The sequence below is a fragment of the Narcine bancroftii genome, chromosome 13 (assembly GCF_036971445.1).
Source record: "Narcine bancroftii isolate sNarBan1 chromosome 13, sNarBan1.hap1, whole genome shotgun sequence".
Lineage (NCBI taxonomy): Eukaryota > Metazoa > Chordata > Chondrichthyes > Torpediniformes > Narcinidae > Narcine > Narcine bancroftii.
In genome coordinates, this window is record NC_091481.1 from 64,835,582 (window position 1) to 64,854,869 (window position 19,288).

Consider the following 19,288-nt stretch of genomic DNA (forward strand, 5'->3'; position numbering starts at 1 on the left):
ACTAAGTATGTATCCTAAGGTATATAAAAAACACCACTTGCTGATAACGGCAGAATGCGCCTTCTCCAACTAACACTGTTAGTTGCAAGTGTTACAATCCGGCAATAAAGAACAAAGAACCTTGATTTCGACTCAGTCTGGTGTTTGAGTCACTCATTCATGAACAAAGCAGACCTAACAATAGGTACACGAATAAGGAGGTTGAAAGGGATGTGGGCTGATCGCGTGGGACCATTTTAGAAGGTATGGACAAGTTGGTCCAAATTGGCTTTTGTCCATGCTGTAGGGCTCTATGACTGTGATGTACATCCCATGGAATTAAGACAAGATGTTTCCACAATGGGAGAACTTTGTTTTAAATGTTGATTGGGCCACATGGATGAAGAATGGGGGAGGTGGCAGGATGAGTTGTTGCACAACAGCCCATGTTCATGGAACTTGAAAATCGCAGTGACTTTAAACATCTATTACAAACGTATTTTCTGTTTCTCTTTCTCTTCCAGTCCCTCAGTAAGGTGCTCTCTGTTCACCACAGCAGCATGGTAAGAGGAGATCTTTTTGACCCAGCCACCTTTTCTTATCAATTGAGAAAATAATTGACGTGAGCAGATGTCAACTGCAGTCATGGTCTTTCAGGGAGCTGAGTTGATTGATGGTGGTTACATCCCGGACCGGCTGGAGAGAGTCCGGAGGAGATTCACCAGAACGTTGCCTGGTTTGCAGGACTTCAGTTGCAGGAAGACGCTGGAAAGATTGGGCTTGTTTTCCCCGAAGCAGAGGGGTCTGAGGAGTGAGCTGTATAGGATTATGAGAGGCATTGATAGTCTAGGTGGTCAAAGCCTTGTTGCCATAGTTAGGGGTTCTAATACAAGAGCATAGATTTAAAGGAAACCTGAGGGATATGTTTATTTAAAAACACAATGCTAGAAAACTCAGCAGGTCCTACGGTGTACTTTATATTGTAAAGATAAAGATGCATAACCAATGTTTCAGGTTTGAGTATCTGCATCTTTGTTAAGTAAAGTGCACAGTTTGACCTGTTGTATTTCTCCTCATTGTGCTTTTACTTCAGTTACGGTGTCTGCAGACGTTCATGTTTTACTCCTCGATATGTTTATTTTGTAGGGTGGTTGATTTCTGGAACTCAACTGCCAGATGAGGTGGTGGAATCAGATACAATCGGCTCTGGTAGGAAGGATGTGGAAGCTATGGAGAGAGTGCAGAGGAGATTTACCAGAATGTTGCCTGAACTGGAAAACAAGTCTTATGACGCAAGGTTAGCAGAGCTGGGACTTTTCTCTTAGGAGTGCAGAAGGATGAGAGGAGACGATAGAGGTCTACAAGATTCTGAGAGGCAGAGATAAGGTGGACGGCCAATTACTTTTTCCCAGGGCAGGATCAGGAAACACCAGAGGACATCTGTACAAAGTTAAGGGGGGAAAGTTTCGGGGAGATTTCAGGGGAAAGTTTTTTTTTTACACAGAGAGTTGTGGGTGCCAGGAGTGCCTTGCCAGGGATGGTGGTGGAGGCTGAAACATTAGGGTCGACACAACATCGAGGGACAAAGGGTATGTACTGTGCTGTAATGTTCTATGTTCTATAACTCAGAGGCATTTAGACCAATAAATTAAGAGGCCAAGGTACGGATGAATAGGGGGGGTCTGAATTTACCTGGGTTTTGGGTGGATAGTGTCAGAGGTGAAGCAGGGCTGTACTACACGTCCCACCTCTTTTGCTTTGGGAAGTCGGCTTGCTGTGTAAAAGGACTCACTGACCCATCTTTTCTTCTGTTCTGTGTTAACAAGCAAGCCGGCTTCCAGAGACAAATTGTGTAGACGCAATAACGCGGATTTTCAGTATAAAAAGGATACTTATTTCAAGCATTATATGCTCTTGTTTTTGTAAAGTGGAAAAAAAATTATATTGACATTTTTGTTGTGTTGAATTAAGTTTTCTTTAAAACTTCTCACTTTGATAAATGAAGAACACCATATTTGTTAATGAATAAACTATCAAAATTTACCTCTTCCTTGGTCCTCCTTAAATTTGAATTTTAAAAGTACTGCCCGAGAATCTGGACTGACCCTATCCCCAAGCAGTCTGGATTTTAGGACTTCTACAGTGAATCCAAAACCGAATAGTGGAGTCGATGTAATTAGCCATCTAACTTTAGCTCCATGCATGGATCAGTCGTGAGGCAGAGCTCACCCGCCTTGGGAAAGCCAGGGCAGCTTTTCCTTAGCACTCGACTCCACCAGTGCTCATAGAGCCAGAGGTTTTGTAGACTGTTTTCCATCCTTGACCAGATGGCTAATCCTCTTGGACATGTTGCAGGCAGTCATGTGAAAGTTATAACTGCAGCGTAGAGAATGTGAGTCTTGAAGTAGTGAAAAAGATTATAAAAGCAGAGGACATTCCATTCTATATGTTGATGATATTGCAAGGCTAAAGTTGATTGTGAAGAACAACAAGCCCATATTTGGCAAAATCGGTAAAAGACTATGAACCAGGGACACGACTCACTATAAAGAATCCTGAGAAACATCCAAAGAAACATGTACTTATTTGGAAAGGTCTGTTCAAATGTTCTGGGAGTTTGTCTGCATTAAATATTCCACTTGTGAGCCATGCGGCAGACTCCCTTGTGGTGAGACAAGCTGCTTGTGGCAGTGCCTCTTGCTGTAACAGATTTCTCACACTTTGCAAAGCAACAATAAAGTACGGTGAAATTTTAACCGTATTTGCATTCGTTTGTCAAGTAATCTCAGGACCACTTTCACAAACACGGGTCTGATCGAAGGCTGAATATAAGCATAATCCTGTCCTGAGTAGAGCAATAAGGTGTATTGCTGGCGGGAAATAAAATTCTCGACAATGTATTCTCTGCACAGTTAGATCTGGTCTGATTTTTCCCTTTCTTATCCACAGGCAGCTTCATTCAGATTCTTAGTGCATTGGAACTGTTTTCTCGTGCCAACTAAAGATTCTGGAAGTGACGCTGACCTTTGAGACGGGCGCAACAACTCTCGACAGTAACAATGAAAACCCAACTCTGTTTCATGTCACCCGTATATATTTTTAGGGAAAATAAAGTGATTAGACAATGACATTGTTGGTCATCTCTGTTCCAGCATGCGGTGTATCTATCCGGCAGCTCTATCAACATTAATTCAGTTCTGTCTGGGTAACCCTTGCCTTCTTCACGAGAATTTGTTGATTTGAATTTTTATCGCGTGTATTGAGATATAGTGAGAAACGATGTTTCGCGCGCCTTCCAGGCAGATCAGCCAGGACATAGTAAAGCAGGTGTTGCACGAGTAAACAGAAAAATGCAGAGGTTAGAGTTACAATAAAACAAATGTGCACGGCTTCATGGCTGCTTACGTACCTGGTCTTTGAGTAGGGCTGGTCACCAATGGTGACGCAGCCGAGGGGGTGCTTAAGACAAGTGCGCGAGCGGGAACATAGAGTCGGTGGTTCACATATGTGCACGGGAGGGAGGAGCATCGTGCTCACCTGCGGGTCTAGAGTTAAAGGCCAGGGGTGGGGTGTGTGTGGCGAGAGTGGTTTCTGGGTTGAAGGTGGGTGCTGAAAAATAAAATGTCTACCAGTTTTTTTGTGCTGAAGAAAAGTGAGCGCATTTTAATTGTTTGTGTAGCACCCACCCAGCAGTCTATACAAGGGCATGGAGCTAAAGAGGTAAGCTCAGTTACACAGTGGAAGGCATCACCTTTAACTAATGAGGGGTCTGTTGAAGAGTCTGATGACAGAAGGAAAGAAACTGTCCCTGAATCAGTTTGAAAAAATCACAAATCTCTGCCTGAGACAGGGGTGGGGCGGGGTGGGGAAGAGTGAATGACTGGGGTGGGATGGTTCGTTTCATATGTTGCCTGCTTTAGGACGTGAAAACAGAGTCAATGGGTTTGTGTGGTGGACTGAGCTGCGTTCATAACTGTAGCATTTTTGGCTCATTTGCAAGGCATTTTCTCCAGTACCAGAACTGGGGTGAGGGGTTGTGGGATGGAGGGGGAGGGGGTGGAAATCTGAAAGAATACCTCCCAGTAATTCTTAGAACAGTGTTACAGGTCATTCCCTCCAAAGGAAATTAATTTGTGGGATACTGACCATGGGGAAATTATGTCTGACAAATGTAGGTCGGTTTTAATTAATTTGTGGTGACCTTCTTCATTCTGACCAACCCTGCTTCACTACCAAAGACAGGTTTCAGATTTATTCTCAGAGTACGTACATAACATCACATGCAACCCTGAGATTCTTTTTCCCCGTGAGCAAGACAGACTTATTGGTAGTGCAAAAGAAAACTGTACACAATGTACACAAGTTAACAAAGAAATGTAAACAAACTGAATGTGCAATACAAGGTGTTGCACGACTAAACAGAAAAATACATTCACACAGGACCCTTGGTTTTTCTTTACTTGTGGAATAACACCATGAAAATGGTAGCAGGCCTATCAATGCACGTTGTCTTTTCATTTTACTAGACCAATTGGTATATTGACAGGACGTTCCTGTTCAGATTCTATGCCCAAGGGAGAAGCAGATGACCTCCAAGAGCTCAATCAGAAAATATTTTAACTTTGTGATTCAGTGGGTGTTTGGCTACACTCGTGGTATTGCTTCTCTTTCTCTCTTAATGTAAGGGGCGCTGGGAACACTAATGGTGACTCTTCATCTGCCTTATGACAGGCAGAAGGCCATTCTGTGTAATATTACATGTTCTGTACTATTACACGACAGTAAAGGAATCTTGAACGACAGCATGCACCATATTTCAGAGCTTGGAACTGGGACAGGCTCTTCAGCAGGGGTGCTCCGGTGAGATCTCTGCTCTTCAGCCCACCGGGGACCGGCCATCGTTACACTTGTCCACACTTTATTTACCTGCACCAAGTCTGACACCTTCCATGCTGTGGCAATTCAAGTTCTTGTCTGGAGGCTCCTTGAATCTGATAGTTTCTGCTCCACCTCTTCTTCAGGCAGTACAGTGCAGACTGTACTACCTTTGCATGAAAAGAAATCATCCTCAGATTCCCCCCCTCCCCCTCCCCCTTGGACACTTCCACCATGAGGAAGAGATTGACACTATTAGCTTTGTCACTGGCATTATCAGGTTACCCCTCAAAAACGAACCCAGCCTATCCAGTCTCTCCTTTGGATCATTATGTTCCAATCGAAGCTGCAGCCAAGTGAATCTCCTCTGCACTGTCTCTACTGCAACCACCTACTTACCATGGTGTAGTGTCTGGAGCTGCACACCGTTCTCCAGCTATATTAGATAAAGCTGTAACATGATGCTTCAGCTCTTACATTCCTTGCCATCACAAAAAATATTCTCATTTATTTCACGAAAGACCTCGGAGGTATTAAAACCATGTTGAAATGCCTTGGCAACATCAGAAAAATGAATTGTGGCACTATAATTAACATTCATACTTCTGAATTCAGGAAGAAAGATATTGGGTCACAGAGGTACCCAGAGTGCCCTTTTGCAAGCATTTGTGTGCGTACTGATTAATGAGCAGACTGAGCTCTGATGTTCTCTTTATTGGAATAGCTCGCCAAGAATTGGCATTGTTTAAAGAGCCAGGATGAAGCCATTACTCCAGTCATTACTCCAGACAACGGGAAAGGAAAAATCTCCAACCCAGCGAGAATGACAAGCCGTAGATACACTTCCTACAAATTAGTGTTCGAGAAGAAAGATTTGGGCAGGCGCATGCACAGACTAGAAGGGCCAAAGCGCCAGTTTCTGCGCTGCAGTGTTCAATGGCATCCTCCTGAATTGGAAATTAGTTAACATTCCAAGTCAAGTCAAGTTTATTGTCATTTGATTGTACAAGTACAACCCGATGAAACAACGTTCTCCAGTCCTCGGTGCAAAACACGCAGACGTACAGCCAGACACAACACACATACAGACCAACAGTACATATGCAGGATCAGCATTCATAAATATAAATAAATGAATAAGTATTATTTCATGAATATGAGAGTAGTAGAACAGTTCCTTTGGTCATTCTCACTGCCCGTGGGAAGAAATTGTTCCTCAGCCTGGTGGTGCTGGCTCTGATCCTCCTGTATTTCTTCCCTGATGGGAGCAGCTGGAAGTTGCTGTGTGGAAGGAATCCTCAATGATTACCCCTTCAGACAATGATCCTGTTAGAAAACATCAGTTTGTGGGTGGGGGAGAGGGAGACGCCAGTGATCCTCTCTGCCACTCTTATGTCTTGCGGATTGACCTTCGATCCATTTTTCTGCAACAACCGTACCATACTGTGCCCAGACAATCTCGATAGCACTGCTGAGGAAGGTTGACATAATGATGGCCAGTTGCCTTGCCTGCTTCAGTCTTCTCAGGAAGTGCTGTCATTTAAAAATGGTGCCCGCGTGGTTGCTTGTTGCTACTGTGCACCTGTGGTGCTTATGCCTGCACATAGAAATGCAAAAGCCTGCTAAATTTTAAAAACTTTGAATTTTCAAAAAGCTCGGATTCTCAGGTGGTCCAGTTTTCTGGCATCTGGATTTTTAGACTTCTATGTGGGAATGCCATATATCTCCAAGTTCAACAACATTGAGAGATTACCCATAGAGGCCCAGAGTTTACATGTGTAGCGTAGATAAAAACTCACACTTGACTGGAGGGAGAACAAACGATTTTACAACACAGGTGGGGTTCATGAACAGGCTTCAAAAGGGTTTTGGGTTTAGGTGGGAAACCAGGGTTACATAGAGGCCCCAGGGGGAGGAGCTGGAAGGCGGGACCAGTCGTCGGTACCGCGCACTTCTAGTGAATCCCAGTTTCCTGCAACGTGGTCGTTTCATCAATTCATCTCAGGACAAGAATAAACTCCAGAGGGTTGTTAACTCTGCCTTTAACATCACGGGCACCAGACTTCGCTCCACCGAGTACATCTACACGAGGTGGTGTCTTGAAAAAGCAGCCTCTATCCTCAAAGATCCCCCCCCCTACCAGCCAGGCCATGCTCTCTTCGCTCTACTACCGTCGGGGAAAAGGTACAGGAGCCTGAAGCACTCAGCGGCACAAGGACAGGTCCTTCCCCGCTGCCATCAGATTCCTGAATAACCAATGAGCCTCACTTATTGTGCACTATTTTGTTTTAATGGCAAAGATGTAAGTTGGTTATAATATTCCAGAATGGAGGACCATCGCCTTCCCAAGATCGTGTTATATGGCGAGCTCTCCACTGGCCACCGTGACAGAGGTGCACCAAAGAAGAAGTACAAGGACTGCCTAAAGAAATCTCTTGGTGCCTGCTCCATTGACCACCGCCAGTGGGCTGATATCGCCTCAAACCGTGCATCTTGGCGCCTCACAGTTCGGCGGGCAGTAACCTCCTTTGAAGAAGACCGCAGAGCCCACCTCACTGACAAAAGACAAAGGAGGAAAAACCCAATACCCAACCCCAACCCACCAATTTTCCCCTGCAACCGTGTCTGCCTGTCCCGCATCGGACTCATCAGCCACAAACGAGCCTGCAGCTGACGTGGACATTTACCCCTCCATAAATCTTCGTCCGCGAAGCCAAGCCAAAGAGAAGAAAAAAAGAAAGAAGAAGAAATGTTTGCAGTGTGATGCTGGCCAAAACACCAAATTTCAGACAATAAATTCCGATTCTGTGGGTGAACTTGGGGCAAAAGTGGATAGTTTTCAGGAAGGTCCTGAGTTCTCCTTTTAAAACATGATGAAAGATCTGACAAGGAACAGCACTGATATGAGAGTTTATTGTCATGTACAACACTCAGATGCATCAAATGTTTGACTTCCTGCTGCCAATTAAGCTACACCCTTGGTGTAAATTAATTTGCCAAGAGACAGACAAAGAAACCTAATGTTGCAGGACGAGAGAGTCTTGATGATAATCAAGGGAGAATAACTATGTTGGCTCTACTGGAGGTGCCCCAGGAAGCTGGGCAAGAGCACGTCCCAGTCCTCCCATTCCACAGAGGCGGTCCTCCTGGATCCCGACATGCTGCGCGCCGTGGTTGGGGCGATGAAGCCCAGGTTGCACCGCGCCTGTAGTTTCCCCGCCCCCTCGTCCCAGACGCGGCGATGGAGTCGTGGCTCGGCGCGATTCTCGCCGCTTCCCTGCTCCTCGGGCTTTTCCAGGCTGGATTCGGCAACAGCCGGCGGGTGAGCAGGACAGAGCGAGTGGAGCTGGGCCGGACCCAGGAGGCAGTTGGTCGGGTCGGGTCGGGCCTGTACATCGGGGGAGGGGTATGGCCGCGGGACGGTTGTGCACCGATACAGCACGGAAGCAGGCCCTTCGGCCCCACTCATCCATGCCGGCCGAAGCTAACCTTTTGCTCCATACCCCGCCAACTCTTACCTGTCCATGTACCGGTCAAAATGTCTCTTATTAAATTATCTTGTAACCTGGCCCCACCTCTGGCAGCTCCGCCCCACGATGTTTCAATAACATGCCCTACAAGTCCCTTGAAATCTTCTATTAAATCCCCACCACTACCAAAGTTTAAAATTCCCCAAATGACAGTGTATACTGTTAGAGGCTTACCCTTTAGATTTCTACGGTATAGAGAGCTTGCCCCCCTCTACCCCTCCCTCTACCCCTCCCTCTACCCCTCCCTCTACCCCTCCCTCTACCCCTCCCTCTTCCCCCCCCTCTACCCCCCCCTCTACCCCCCCCCTCTACCCCCCCCTCTACCCCCCCCTCTACCCCCCCCTCTACCCCCCCCTCTACCCCCCCCTCTACCCCCCCCTCTACCCCCCCCTCTACCCCCCCCCTACCCCCCCCTCTACCCCCCCCTCTACCCCCCCCTCCACCCCCTCTACCCCCCCCTCTACCCCCCCCTCTACCCCCCCCCTACCCCCCCCTCTACCCCCCCCTCTACCCCCCCCTCCACCCCTCCACCCCCTCCTCCACCCCCTCTCCCCCCTCCCCCCTCCCTCTCCCCCCTCCCCCCTCCCTCTCCCCCCTCCCCCCTCCCTCTCCCCCCTCCCCCCTCCCCCTCCCCCTCCACCCCCTCCTCCCCTACCCCCTCTCCCCTCTCCCCCTCCCCCTCCCCTTCCTGCTTCCCCCTCCCTCCTCTCCCCCTCCCTCCCCTTCCCCCTCCCCTTCCTGCTTCCCCCTCCCCTCCCCTTCCCCCTCCCTCCCTTTCCCTCTCCCCTCCCCTTCCCCCTCCCTCCCTTTCCCCCTACCTCCATCCCCTTCCTCCTTCACCCTCCCCTTCCCCTCTCCTCCCCTGAAACATTGGTTATACATTTTTTTTCTACATTATGAACCCTGTGAGACCTGCTGACTTTCTCCAGCATTTTTATGTATTGCATGTCCTCCTGAATAGTTTTTGCACCCTTTCAAAGTTCAGATTTATTGTCCAAGTACAGACATGATATCACTTAACAATTCCGAGATTTTTTTTACTGCGGGCCAGAGTTTCTACTTATCGGTAGTGCAAAAAGCCGTACTGAAGAAAACATACATATATAAAAGGAAGAAATACAAATAAACTGTGAAATGCTAGAAATGCTAAATAATAAATAATGTGCCAAGTAAGAGTCCTTGAATGAGTCCCTGATTGGGTTTGTTGTTGAGGAGTCTGATGGTGGATGGGTAGCAGCAGTTCCTGTACCTGGTGGTGTGAGGCTTGTGGCATCGATACCTCTTTCCTGATGGTAACGGTGAGAACAGAGCGTGCTGCTGAGTGGTGTGGATCCTTGATGATTGCAGCTGCTCTCCACCGGCGGTGTTCCATATAGATTTTCTCGATGGTGTGGACCTGGGCTGTGTCCACTCCCTTTTGCTCGGGGGTATTGTTGCCCCCATACCCAGGCCGTGATGCAGCTGTCAGCACAATTTCCACCACACATCTGAAGATGTTTGCCAAGGTTTTCGATGTCTCCACAAACATCTGAGGAAGTAGAGGTGCTGATGTGCTTTCTTCTCGATGAGATTCGTGTGTTGGATCCAGGAAAGAACCACTGAGAGAGTGACTCTCAAGAAATTAAATTTGCTTACCCTCTCCACCTCTGAACCTCTGGTTTTCCCTTCCTGAAGTCAACAATTGGCTCCTTGGTCGAGGTGATGTTGAGCACGAGGTTGTTAGTGCACCATTCAGCAAAGTTTTCAATCTCTCTCCTGTGTGCTGACTCCGCCCCTTTTTTAAATAACCCACTACCATGGTATTGTCAGCAAATTTGTAGATGGTGTCACTGACTTCACACAGGTCTAAAGCAAATAAGAGACGGGGGCTAAAAATGCAGCCCCTGTGGTGCTTGGTACTGATGTAGATTGTGGAGGAGATGTTTTTACCAATCCTCCCTGATTGTGGTCTGTCAGTGAGGAAATCCTGGATCCAATTGCACAGTGGGTTATTGAGGCCCAAGTCTTGGAATTTGCTGATCACCTTTGATGGGATGATGTTACTGAATGCTGAACTGTAGTCAATAAAGAATAACCTCATATGTATGTCCTTGCTGTTCAGGTGTTCCAGAGTTTTGTATAGACCCAATGAGATGGCATCTCCTGTAGATCTGTTGCTGTGATAGGCAAATTGGGACTGATCCATGTCGCTGCTTAGACAGGAGCTGATATGCTTCAACACCAGCCTTTCACAACACTTCATCACTGTGGATGTGAGTGCCTTTGGTCAGTCATAATTTAAGCAGGTTACCACACTCTTCTTGGGCACAGGTACTATTGAGGCCCCGTTTGAAATAGGTGGATATGTGATGCTGAAGGAATTTTGGGAGTGAGATGTGAGTACAGAGGCAAGTTTTTCAGTTCTTCTCCAAGTATTCCATCCAGATTGGATGCTTTACTTGGATTTAGTCACCTAAAGGAAGCCCACACTTCATCCTTGGACACTGACAGTAGAGGATTGTCAGGGGATGTGCAGTGGTTCTTCCTTGTTCTGTTGATCAAATCCGGCATAGCTGCATTGAATTCATCAGGAGTGAAGTTTTGCTGTCTCGTTCTGCACCTGATTGGGTTCTGTAGCAGGTTGTGTCATTTAGGTCCTGTCGCAGCTGTCAGATATCCTTTGTTGTTTCCATTCTCATCCAGAATCTCCACGGAGGTGGCATTCTCTAGGTCGTACCTGCTCCCTGTGTAGTGTTCTGGATCTCCGGACTTCAATATCTGTGATCTGTCTCTTCAGGTTCAGGGTTACATTGTTCATCCAGAGTTTTTGGTTGGGGAAAACCCTGAATGATGTGGTGGGGACATACTCGTCCACAAGCTGTTTTGATAACGGCCCTGGTATAATAATTTAGATCCTCTCTGTAAGTTAAGTACGAAAGTCTGCAGACACCGGAGTTGAAGAAAAAACACAATGCTCAGTTCCTCCAGCTTTATGTTTTTACATTCAGATCCTCTGTTGAGTTCTTGAACTTTTTAATGTCATCTGTCCCACAGTTGGATGGTCTGTTGAGTGCATAGAAAATCTGATAGCCACTTTAACAGTGGCCCCACATGGGCTTTGCCTGTACAGGTTGTACCTCTAATCTGGTGATGTTGAGGCCCGGCCATTGACGAACCACAGAAAATAGAAATTGACCCCGAAGGGAACCCCCTATGTAAACATATCAAGGTAGAACAAAGCTTACAACAGGAAATAATACAGTGGGGCGGCACAGTTAGTGTAGCGGCCAGCGATCAGGACTGGGGTTAGAATCCCGTGCTATCCATCAGAAGTTTCTACTAACGGTGGCAGGCTCAAACGTGCTGGACCATGGGAGTTTCCAGATCACAGAGTGCTGGATAAGAGAGGTACCACCTGTATGCACTTACACTTTTATTATCTCCCTTCCAGATGCTTGGGATACAGGTGAAATGAAAATTTGTGTCAAATTCTGCAATTGTGAGAATGCCTTCGCAAAAGGACTGCAGTGGTTGAAGCAGCAGGCTCACCACATTTCCCAGGCCAATTTGGATTGAACAATAAATGATAACCTTGTTGGTGAATCCTGCCATGTGATAAATGAATAAATCAAAACAGTTGTACTCAGTTAAGGCAGCACAAATGACCTTCAAATTGCAATTGTTTGTATTGGATTCAAACCCAGATTTTAGTCTGAGGATTAGTGTATGGACCTCCTGCATGACTCATTGCAGTAATTGAGGCATGGCAATCTCTGAGGCAGAATACATAACTGAAATGATCTGAAATCATTTTTTCACCAATTACAAAAGATGCTCAAGAATAAGGCATAAATAAAATTGTTTCGCTTCCAGAAAAACTGCACATTTCTGTCACAGCTGTAGAATAATGTGATTTACTGCATGCTCCCTGTTATGCAATATATCTGCATTAATGACTGACATAATCTCTTAGAGAGGATACTGTTCTCTATTGTGTCTATCTAGGATTCAGAAATTTTTAAAATTTGACTCATTCCAAGAAAGAGTAGCTTTTAACATAATGTACGTACTGTTACATGTTTGTAAATGTGAATATCACTTAAAGATGACTTTTTATTTGAGTGGCGCACCTCAGGGCTGTGTCCTCAGCCCGCTCCTGTTCATGCTACTGACTGACAACTGTATCACCAGATCCAGCTCCTCAGAGGCGTCAAGATTGCAGATGGAAAAAATAACATATAATTTAAGAAATAACATCACAGTATTCAAAGAAATTTGGGAACCGTACATGGAACACAATAGAGAAGTCCTACCGTGGACCTCCACTAACCTAAAATGACAGAAGGAGAAGAAGATAAAATGACCTGACCCAGTGTGTAAAAGTAGATGACATAATTTTCTTGTTTATTTTCATTGTGTGATGACATTGTTTAATGGGTTTAATGTTTCGTATATGTTGAATGTTGAGTGGGTGGGGAGGGGGGTGGGAAGGAGGGAGGGAAGGGAGGGGGGAAAAGGGGAGAAAATGACACTCTGTATATTCAAGAGGGAAATGTTTATGTGTATTTATAGTGAAAAATAAAAAATTTAAAAAAGATTGAAGATGACATAACAGTCGTCGGTCTCATGTGCAACAATGATGAGTTCCTCTACAGAGAAGAGGTGGAAGATCTCATGAGAAGGTGCGAGAAGAACAACCTGAGTCTCAGCATGGACAAGACGATGATCGTGAAATTTAGGAGGACCAGAATGACCACTCTCCTCTACGTGTCAATAACTGCAGTGGAGAGCACCAAATTCCTTGGAGTTCACTTACATAGTGACCTATCATGGACACATATTTCCATTTTCTTCAAATTAGTCTGAGTGAATGGATGGAGGGGAGTAAAGACTTAGTCATCAAATACAATTTTTTTCCTCTCTCACCTCCATAGAACTCAACTTGATGACTCGTTCTCTTCAGCTTTTTTCATTTTAAAAATGAGTAATTTAAACGAATTACTTATAAGCTCTCCACTCCCTTTACTACACACCAACAACTCTGAAGTGGAGAGACTGGAGAGCACCAGGTTCTTTGGGGTTGACTTAACTAGTGACATAGCATGAGCACACAACATCTCCTCACTTGTCCGCAACAGCGACTGCACTTCCTGAGAAGAATGAACCTGGCCGGCTGCATCACCGCGCGGTACGGTTGCTGCAGAGAAATGGATATGGATCGGAGGTCAATCCACAGGACCACAAGAGTGGCAGAGAGGATCACTGGAGTCTCCCTCCCCGCATTGGTATGATCCAGCAGGATTGTTGTTCGAAGAGGGCACATGACATCATTGAGGACCCCTTCCATCCTGCACACAGTATCTTTCAGCTGCTCTCAGTGGGGAAACAGATGCATGAGTGTCAGAGCCAACACCACCAGGCTGAGGAACAGTTTCTTTCTACTGGCAGTGAGAACGCTGAACGACCCAAAGAACTGCCCATTCTAACCATCTGAGAATCTTATGTTCATGAAACTATTTTTTTTAATATATGTGAATACGTCTTGCATATGTATTGATTGTCTGTGCGTGTGTTCTGTCGGGTTGTGTGTTGTGCACCAAGAACCGGAGAATGCTGTTTTGTCGGGTTGTACTTGTGCATTTGGGTGATAATAAACTTGACTTGATTTCAAATATGAAGTATTTTGGGATGCATGTATTTCCTGATAATGTAATCCTTTCAAGCTTTATTTTAGCAAGGAGAAATCTGCCTGGCATATGGATCTTTAAATAATTTAAGAGAAACTGGAATAGAATGAAACAAATTCCAAAGCCCAGAACTTTGCAAAGTCTACTTTGCTTTAAATTTAACTTAGATGTACAGCACGGTGAGGTCCTTATGGCCCACAAGCTTGTGCCACCCAATTACAGCTATTGACCTGCAATCCTGGTACATTTTGAAGGATGGGAGGTAACCAGAGCACCCGGAGGAATCCCATGCAGACCTTGGAAGAATGTCCAAACTCCTTACAGACAGTGCCGGACTCAAACCCGGGTTTCTGGCACTGTAACAGCGTTGCACTAACCGTACTTCCCCAAGTTATTGTGGGTTTTCCATCCATTATGTTAAAAATGTCCATTTGACGTTTGCTAACATTTTTAAATGCTTTTTTTAAAAGCTCTACCTGCTGAGCTTATAAAATAATGAAATTCACTCAGCTTTAATGTATATTGCGTACATTTTTGGACACAATACCCGCCTCAAGCTGTTTGGCCATGTTCTTGTAGCCTTAACCAAGTCTGGTAGCCTCTAATACTTTTTGTTGATCTGTTCCTTCATCCTGCAACATTTCTGCACTCGAATTAAATTTTCTTCTTTTTCAGCCTGGAGAGGTTCCAGATTCTGAAATTGCAGGATTATCTATACTGCTTGAACACTCATTTGAATTTGGTAAGTTTATAGAGTTGACTAGCATGAGTTTTCATTGAAGATTAGAGAGTCAAAATTGTGCAATACTCTCAACACTTTTTAAAAAATCAAAACTTTTAATGATTTTGAAGGTGAGCAGTGATAGAAACATAAGATTATTGAAAAGATACCGCATGCGATTGATTAGGTTTGAATGAGGGGAGATTTGATGGAGGTATACAAAATTATGAGGGGTATCGACAGTAGATCTAGGTCGGCTTTTTTGCACTGAGGGTAGGTAAGATACAAACCAGAGGACATGGCTAAGGGTGAAAGAGCAAAAGGATTATGGGAATATTAGGGGGAACTTCACACAGAGGGTAGTGGGAGTGTGGAACGAGCTGCCAGTTAAAGTGGTGAATGGGCTCAGTTTTCAGAGTTAAGAAAAATTTGAACAGTACATGGAGGGGAGGGCTAAGGACTGGGTGCAAGGTCAGTGGGACTAGGCAGAATAATAATTCGGCACAGTCTGTTTTCTATGCTATACTGTGGTTTGGATACATTAACTGATGGCTAATGACGAGATTCTTCACCAGTGGCCGTGAAAAGAATACAAATGAATGAAAAAAAAATGTCAAGATAGGGAAAAGAGCTAGCAATGAGACTAATAATGTGTTTTAAAAAGAGGTATGGATGATGCAGACTATCACTGCGATTAAATTAATGGCTCGTAATGAGTGAACTAACCTCAGTAGCACAAGCAGTTGTTTGGATTAATTGGATGGGGAAACTTTCACCCAACAGTTGTTTCTCATTGTTATTCGGTATCCAGAATATTACTCTTGGATGTTATGCCTTATGAAATTCAGATACCCTTAGTTTACTTCCCATCAGAGAACAATAAAGTATTATTTCATCATTCTAGATGATAGTGTGCGGTACAAAAAAAGAGGTACGTTGCTATGGAGACCAGGCCGTGAAAACACCCTCACTCTATCTCAGATGCAGCTGACAGAGGATGAGAGGGTCAAACTCAGGGTAAATACAATGCTTTCTTGGATTTCTACAGCCTTCTGCTCTTGCTTCAAATGAATACATCTGATTTTTGCCTCGACTTTCCATATAAATCCTTTAAACGAAAAGTAATTTTTCAAATTGCTGTCATAGTGTAGAGGATTATTGTAATTTTTAGCTCAGATTGGGTTGTTACTCAGCAAGCAATTTAAATGAGCTTTGTAATCACTTTGCAGGTAATTGTTAATGAGTTATTTATGTTGATAGTGTTTTATTAGAACACAAATCTTTTTATTAAAACAAGATAATTTTTCGTCGTAGTGATTTCACGGATACTTTATGCAGAAAGTAATTTCTGAACACATGAAAGTTTTAAAAACTGCAGAGTATTGTTAAATTTGTCATGTATTATGGCTCGACAACTGCAGTGGATTATTTAATGAATTTTGGCTGGATTTACAAAGTTGTGTGATTTTCAGTATTAGCGGCCTTTGGCTTTCTGAGTTCAGATTCAGAAAGTGCACCTGTTTGTCGGTTTGTCTTCCATACAACTTAAGGATGTGGCGTTTTAATAGAATGTTCAAATGAATCACTGAATTGTCCTTTACAAGGCCACTGTCTCCAGCACAGAGGCCCTTGCAGCTCTCAATCTGCTGGTCTGGGCTGGCCATGTTTTTAGTATGCCCAAAGCAAGGCTCCTGAATCAGACCATCTATTCTGAACTTTGAGCACGGAGATTAGCAGGCTGACTCAGAGAGATTCAACAATATACATAAAGCTTCTTTCAAGTCAAGTTTATTGTCATCTGATGGTACAAGTACAAACCGACGAAACAGTGTTCTCAGGACTTTGGGTGCAAAACATGCAGATACACAACCAGACATAACACACTTGCAGTCAAACGATACATGTGTAGTATTCATATTTTATATATAAATAAATATTGCTTCAGCAAAATGGTCGTTCAGCATTTTCACTACCTGTGGGAAGAAGCTGTTCCTCAGCCTGGTGCTGGTTCTGATCCTCCTGTATCTTTTTCCCAATGGGAGCAGCTGAAAGATGCTGTGTATGGGGTTTTTGCATGCCCTTTTCAGACAATGATCCTGGTCGATCACGTCGATGGGGGGGGGAAAGGTAGGGAAATTCCAGTGATCCTCTCTGCTACTCTTATGGTCCTGTAGATTGACTTCTGATTAATTACTCTGCAGTAACCATACCATACAATGATGCAGCCAGCCAGGACGCTCTCGATAGAGTTCCTAAAGAAGGTTGAGATGATGGCAGCCTGTAGTCTTGCCCGCTTCAGATTTCTCAGGAAGTGCAATTGCCGTTGCGCCTTCCTGACAAGTGAGGAGATGTTGAGTGTCTACGATAGGTCACTAGTGAAGTGAACTTTGTGCTCTCCACTCCCTCCACTGCAGTTATTGATTTGTAGTAGAGGGTAGTCATTCCTAGTTCTCCTGAAGTCCTAGATGATCTCATTCACCTTGTCCACATCAAGACTCGGGTTTTTTTACTCTTGCACCGTATCATGAGATTTTCTACCTCTTCTCTGTAGCGCGGCTCATTGTTGTTGTTGATGAGACTGTTGTGTCATCTGCAAACTTGATGAGACGTTTGGAGCTGGATCTGACGATACTGTTAAAGAACCAACTTCTGGGATTCTCTGGGCCACGACTGCTCAAAGCACAAAAGCCCTGTGAGAACAGTGGAAGGAGCGCACTGTCTCACAACCTCCCCATCTGCCTGAATGTATTTTATTTTCTCAAGATTTTACATGGATATTCTTAACCTTTGGTTTCTCCTTTGTTTCCATAGGATATGGCTGGTACAGACGGGTTGTACCGAATTAGAATCCCAAGAAAACTGAGCAGTGAGAGCTCTACTTTGGATTATGTATCGTCCTTTGTTCGAGTAGTAAGTTATCAGAACAATTACTTGAACTGCAACTTCTCCGAAGAGTACAAATTATGAATATCTCATATATAGTTCCAAAAGTAAGATGCAGTACAAAAGGGCAATATCACCGAGAGAAATCAGTTGGTATCGGAATAAAGGCAACATCATTTTACTATTTTGGGGTTTATTCTGGTTTCTGATAATGGCGGGAAAGAAATTGTCCTGGAAACTGGGGGTGCGCAATCTTACCCTTGTAAATCCTGACGATAAGGAGGCATGAATCTTTTAATATGTTGGCTGTATTTCTTAGACAGCGAGTGTGATAGACTGAGTCATTGGAGGGGAGGATGGGGTGGGGAGGGGAGTGTGTGTGTGAGACAGGATCGATGGAGGGGAGGGGGCGTGCATGATGCAATCGATGGTGGGGGGAAGGGTGTGTATGCCTGTGATGGTTTTCAGTTGTTTTGCAATGCCTTCTTTATTATTTGAACCAAGATCCCATTGCAGTAGGGCAAGTGGAGGGGTTGCAGTACAAGAAATAATGGACTCCTGGTGTCAACTTCTTTAGTTTTGCTGTCAGTGGATGCAGCAGATTTATAGAGCGCAGATGTAACACAGAAATTCCAAAGGTTCACTGCTGGCAGTAATCCTTATTGGTAATGAGTGTTTTGAAGATAGGGTTATGTCACTATAGTCTTGACCTTCTCCAGTACTCATGTCTTGCATTGCAGTGTCTGAAGTCTCATAGTTCTAAACCTTGAAATTTTTGGCAAGAGCTTGCAAATATGTACCCAAATAAAGTCCCCGCAGAAAATGGCCAGCAAACTGTGCAGAATAGTTTAGAGGTTGTTTTAGATCCATTTAACTCTGGTCCCGGGAATGTAAGACATTTCCCTTTCATTAGCCACTTAATTTGCTGTTGAAGCAAGAGTAATTCAATCATAACAATTTAAAATGTACATCAGAAATATTAGACATGTAGCTCTGTCAAAATAATTCAGTTGGCACCAAGGCAAGCAGTGCCATAAATCGTTTATTCTGTGTCCTGCAAAACCCCACTCTTTGTTTTATTTGTACAACAGAAATGTGGAATATACAAATAATATATAAAATATTTGGTGAATAGTTTATCTTCTGTGCATTGCTGACAATAACTGTGATGGCATAGCATGTATCATACGATTTGCATTAACAGTACAGAGGTCACGTAGGCAATCAAGCCAAAGTAATAAGAATGAAAATTGGGCCCAGAATGAGTAAATTTAATAGACAATGAGGTTGTTTAAAACACAGTAAAAAACCCCTGTTATCTGGAATTCAAGCAACTGGCAAAAAAAAAATCACAAAATAAATAGGTTTAAAAAGTACAGAAGTTTAAAATTGGCGGGCCTCTCTGTTCGTTTGCCAATTACACAACATGCAATCTCAAGCAACCAGAAAATTCACTTCTCTGCAATATTCTTATCCCCATAGGTGCTGGGTACCAGGGTTTTTTAAAAATTGTAATTTGCATAATGGCAAGTTTAAAGGTGCATTGACAAATTCTGTAGAAATGAAGTATGTGACGCAAGATGTAATCCTTGAATTTTACTTGTTGGATCTTGTGCATCTCAATAAAAGCACTT

General features: G+C 44.2%; 2 protein-coding genes across 3 annotated transcripts in view; both read left to right on the top strand.

Moving 5' to 3' along the window:
- LOC138748964 (myosin-binding protein C, fast-type-like) overlaps positions 1 to 3,107 on the top strand; it is a 75,088-nt gene extending 71,981 nt beyond the window's left edge. Inside the window, exons 30-31 of the mRNA XM_069909937.1 lie at positions 504 to 542; positions 2,929 to 3,107. Coding sequence (XP_069766038.1) covers positions 504 to 514 — 11 coding nt within the window. The 3' untranslated portion in view covers positions 515 to 542; positions 2,929 to 3,107. The remainder of the gene's footprint in view (positions 1 to 503; positions 543 to 2,928) is intronic.
- Positions 3,108 to 8,054: 4,947 nt separating this feature from the next.
- Positions 8,055 to 19,288, top strand: part of emc10 (ER membrane protein complex subunit 10) — a 55,870-nt gene continuing 44,636 nt past the window's right edge. The window contains exons 1-4 of one of the 2 annotated variants that reach the window (XM_069910001.1): positions 8,055 to 8,176; positions 14,726 to 14,792; positions 15,676 to 15,788; positions 17,583 to 17,681. In XM_069910001.1, the coding sequence (XP_069766102.1) occupies positions 8,096 to 8,176; positions 14,726 to 14,792; positions 15,676 to 15,788; positions 17,583 to 17,681 (360 nt within the window). In that variant the 5' untranslated portion in view covers positions 8,055 to 8,095. The remainder of the gene's footprint in view (positions 8,177 to 14,725; positions 14,793 to 15,675; positions 15,789 to 17,582; positions 17,682 to 19,288) is intronic. The other variant, XM_069910000.1, reaches the window with a different exon arrangement.